Consider the following 4111-nt stretch of genomic DNA (forward strand, 5'->3'; position numbering starts at 1 on the left):
ACAACGTTACCGGCTGATGCCGTTGGAATTGATTGTTGAAATATATTTTTTTACATCTTTTATTATTAAGCTTTGTACTTTAACGTAGTTTTCTTTCGGCTCCTGAATTTTTCAAAGTTTGATACCGATATTTTATGTATAAAAAAAGTTCGAACGTTCAAAAAATGTCAAGGTTCAGAAAAAAGATGAAATAATTTTCAGTAGAGTTCCTACCAAAATGCAGTACCTAAACGTACTTTATTGTACTCTAATACATTTCCCAAAGTTTCAGCTCGATATTTTATTTACAAAAAAATTCTTAGGTTCAAAAAAACATTCAGTGAGCTGATAAAGTGAGGTCGGCAATATAGGTATTTAGCTGTCTCACATGCCCTTAAACGTCTTCAATATAATGAATGGCAGGTAAGAATATTTAAACTCGTATTTGAGTCTAATTTTCTATTCCTCTCAATACTCTTCATCATACTTTTATTTTCATTTTTGTCTGAATTGCCTTGTTTCGATTGCCGGTGACAAAATTAAGTTTTTGATTATAAAAAAAAGTTGACCTGGAAATAACCGTGAAGGTAATCAAGGTTATCCCCAAAGTCAAAACAAAAGTCACATTCATCACATACAGATTCAAACTTAGCGACCTCAAAAACCCCTTGGGTAATGTTGTTCGATAACGCTAAAAATTGACCTCACTTACCTGAACGAGCTATTGTGACCTTCAAACGGCCGCCAGATCAGGGTCAAGGTGAAAGTTTAGACTCTCATCAACGCCTGATACTTACATAAGTTTGTCTGCTGGAATATTGTCCAATAATGCTGTTCTTATAGCCATCAAAACATTGTTTAAGGGCATGCGATACTTAGAAAATTGTCGATTTCACCAGTTTTAGGTTCTCACGGCTTTTTTTCTTTAATAATCTATATTTTGTCTTAAAAATTTGGGACATGATAGCGAACATGCTAACGGACCTCCCCCCACACTTTTTTTTTGGTTTAATTCAAAAAAGTTTTAATTTAGCAAAATCTGATTAATTTGCATAGCGCTTAGGAATTAGTATCGATTTTACCAGTTTTAGGTTCCGACGGCTTTTTTTCTAGAATAATCAATATTTTGTTTTAAAAATTTGGGAAATGATAGCGAACATGCTAACGGACGTCTCCACACACTTTATTTGTGTTTTTTTTCAAATTTTTTTTTGATATTGCTAACAACGTATGTACATTTGGAGGTTATGTATGTTACAATTCTCCTGTGCGTTACTTCCAAACTACACAATATTTTTGGCCGAAAATTTTGGACTTGCAAATAAACATAGTAACTAATCTCCCGGAACTAACCCTTTTTGCAGGCAATCAAACAAAACTATTGCGATTATTCCGTGACCTTTTATAGGGAATTTCAACATAGAATCCGAATTTCAACAATTTAAAAGTTTATTTTGCTGTTTTTTCGAGTTTTTTAAAAAGGAACCGAATGGGGACCCAATGGGGCCTTTACGGGTACTTTGTAGAGGCTCCACTCGGTTCCTTCGGTCCGTCAAGGATTATTAATTACTACTATAACGCCAGAGTTAAAGATATACGACGTCGTTGAATAATACAACATAAAAAATTAACCAGTAATAAAACAAAAATATCAGTTAATAAAGTTCAAATGACAGTGACACAAATTTTTAGTTTTAAACAAATTTTAAATAATTGACGGGAGTACGTCAAAGAGAGAGAGAGAGAGATTGAGAGAAAGAGACTACACTTAGAAAAATATTTGTTTCGAATTAAAGAAACCGTTCTTTAACAAATATTCATTCAACTTAACCATAAATGCTTTCGAAATTATAAAAATAATTTTACAATAAGGAAAAATATTCATTGAAGCAAAGAAATGTTTTGATTTTTTTTAATCAGAAGGAATTTTTTAAACTTCGATCCAAACAAACTTTCCTTTGACTGAGAGTCAATGAATATCTTTCTTTTTCCCAAAGAAACTTTCTTTGCATCGAAAAATCATAATGTCATACTTCAAAGCAGTTTCTATTAATTTTTCATCGAAGTTTCTTTCTTTTTTATATTAGATGAAATAAAGCGATTTTCATAATAAACTTTATTATTTTTGAGCCGAGTATTTTAATTTCCTTATTATTACGAATCATATTCTATTTGAATTTTCAGCAAATGCGCGAGGCGGAGACCCGCCGAGCAGATTTGGAGAGACAACATGCAGATGCACAAAACCAATTACGGGAAAAGCTAGCAGGGCGCTACCAAGGCCCAGAATCGGTTGAGGCTTTGCAGTCCAAAATCAGAGAATTAGAAAAAAAGACGGAGTTACAAATGGTGAAACATGAAGAACTATCTTTAGAACTAACAAGTCTGAGACGAGCTCGAAGTAGAGGACCAACCTCTGGCCATTCCTCCCTACCCACCTCATGGCCACCTGCTGGATCTGAAATAGATAGAATTATGGCAAGAATAGAGCAAGACAGGTAATATACTAGAGTTCTGTTAAAAAAGTAATGGGATCTAATCCGTGGATCTTTGAGAAAAACATGAAAATATTATACCATGAGATTTAAAAAAACATCTTTCCAAATGACTTAAGTATTAATTTCTTTAACACCCGCTAACAAGCCTTGAATTCAGAAAAATTAAGAATTTGTATTCCTATGAATACGCGATTTTTCCTCCGACTAAAAATCCCCCAATGGAAAAAGAAAAAGTGCAAATCCTATTCCTCTCAGTCGACTTAGTAAAATTTAACGAAAGCATTTATTTAACCTATTTTTTATTATTAAATCTTTTTATAACTTATAAATTCTAAAAATATTCAAATTTATATTTATTTATATTTTAATGATTTATTTCAACGTCCTAAAAATACAACAGCGAAATCTATGCAAATGTATGAATTTAAATAATTTTAACTCTAGAGAGGCAGAGTTGAATTGGCGAGAATTAAAATTTCAGAATTTACATTTCGCATAAAGGAATTAAAACAACTTCTTACACATATTTTGTAAAAATTATTAGAAGGAATTAAATAAAATCAAAATATGACCACTTCTGAGGAATAAAAAATATCTTTGTGAGGTGCGTTAACGGTACAATTAGAAGGAATTAAATATATGGAAAACACGTTCTCTTTGGGAAAATAGAAAACTGTGTGGCGGTCGCTATGGAAATAAAAGTGAATAACTTTATCAGGTATCTTATTCTTATTGTGGCATTTTAGACAGATGGAAAAATTTCGCATTCAGAATAATAGAATAATCTTCACTTTTACACTGAAATCCGAAAATAATAATTTTTCTCTGTTCTACGCTTATTACCGGGCATCCAGGGTTTTAATTCTTCTTTTATTAGTATTTAGCCTAATTAAATATAAGGGACTTTAACAAAGGGTTGCAGATGTTAATTCGTGATATTTTTTATATTTCTATTGAGTAACCAAATTTACTACAAAATATCATGGTAAATCAAATAGGGTAGACCGTGGCAGCTGCATCCACCGGGCCAGTAATATTTTTACTAATAAAATCGCTATTCCTGACGCTTTTAATTAATAATTTTAATTTTCCAATGCATAAGATGCTAAAAAATCAAACAATCTCATTTTTTTATCGTAAGATGTTTCTATTTTTATAACAAGAAAAATGCGGCTACTGCTGTTCTGGTATGTGGGCAGCATCATTCAAACACATCTTGTTAGAAATAATAAAATGATCCAATCATTTTCTTATTAAAATAAATAACACATATGGAAATGTAGTTTATAATAATATGAGAGCTAAAGCAAAAAAACATCAATTCCACATCTTATTAATTTTATACAGAACAATGATTCAAGATTTTTTTAAACGAATAAAACTACTGGAGGAGTTTGAGGTTGAAACTTTCAAATTTAAAAAGAATTTTGATACTCGAAAACGTAAAGTAAAGATTATGACACAGCCAAGAGGGAATATAGAAAAATGTATAAAAAGGAAAAGTAGAAAAAAGAGTTAGAGGAGAAAATGATGAGGTGTGTTCAAAAAATAAGGTGACTTTATGGTTTTCTCAAAAAATATTCATTTATTTCTCAATATTTATGTTGTCCCCTTCAAAGTAATCCCCCTCAGAT

At 31.3% G+C, this 4111-nt stretch overlaps 1 protein-coding gene across 1 annotated transcript in view; it reads left to right on the plus strand.

Moving 5' to 3' along the window:
- The window catches only part of LOC117170250 (peripheral-type benzodiazepine receptor-associated protein 1-like), a 212871-nt gene that overhangs the window by 85549 nt on the left and 123211 nt on the right, over positions 1-4111 (plus strand). Inside the window, exon 2 of the mRNA XM_033356885.1 lies at positions 2164-2477. Within this exon, the coding sequence (XP_033212776.1) occupies positions 2164-2477 (314 nt within the window). The remainder of the gene's footprint in view (positions 1-2163; positions 2478-4111) is intronic.

This window comes from Belonocnema kinseyi, chromosome 3 (genome assembly GCF_010883055.1).
Source record: "Belonocnema kinseyi isolate 2016_QV_RU_SX_M_011 chromosome 3, B_treatae_v1, whole genome shotgun sequence".
NCBI lineage: Eukaryota > Metazoa > Arthropoda > Insecta > Hymenoptera > Cynipidae > Belonocnema > Belonocnema kinseyi.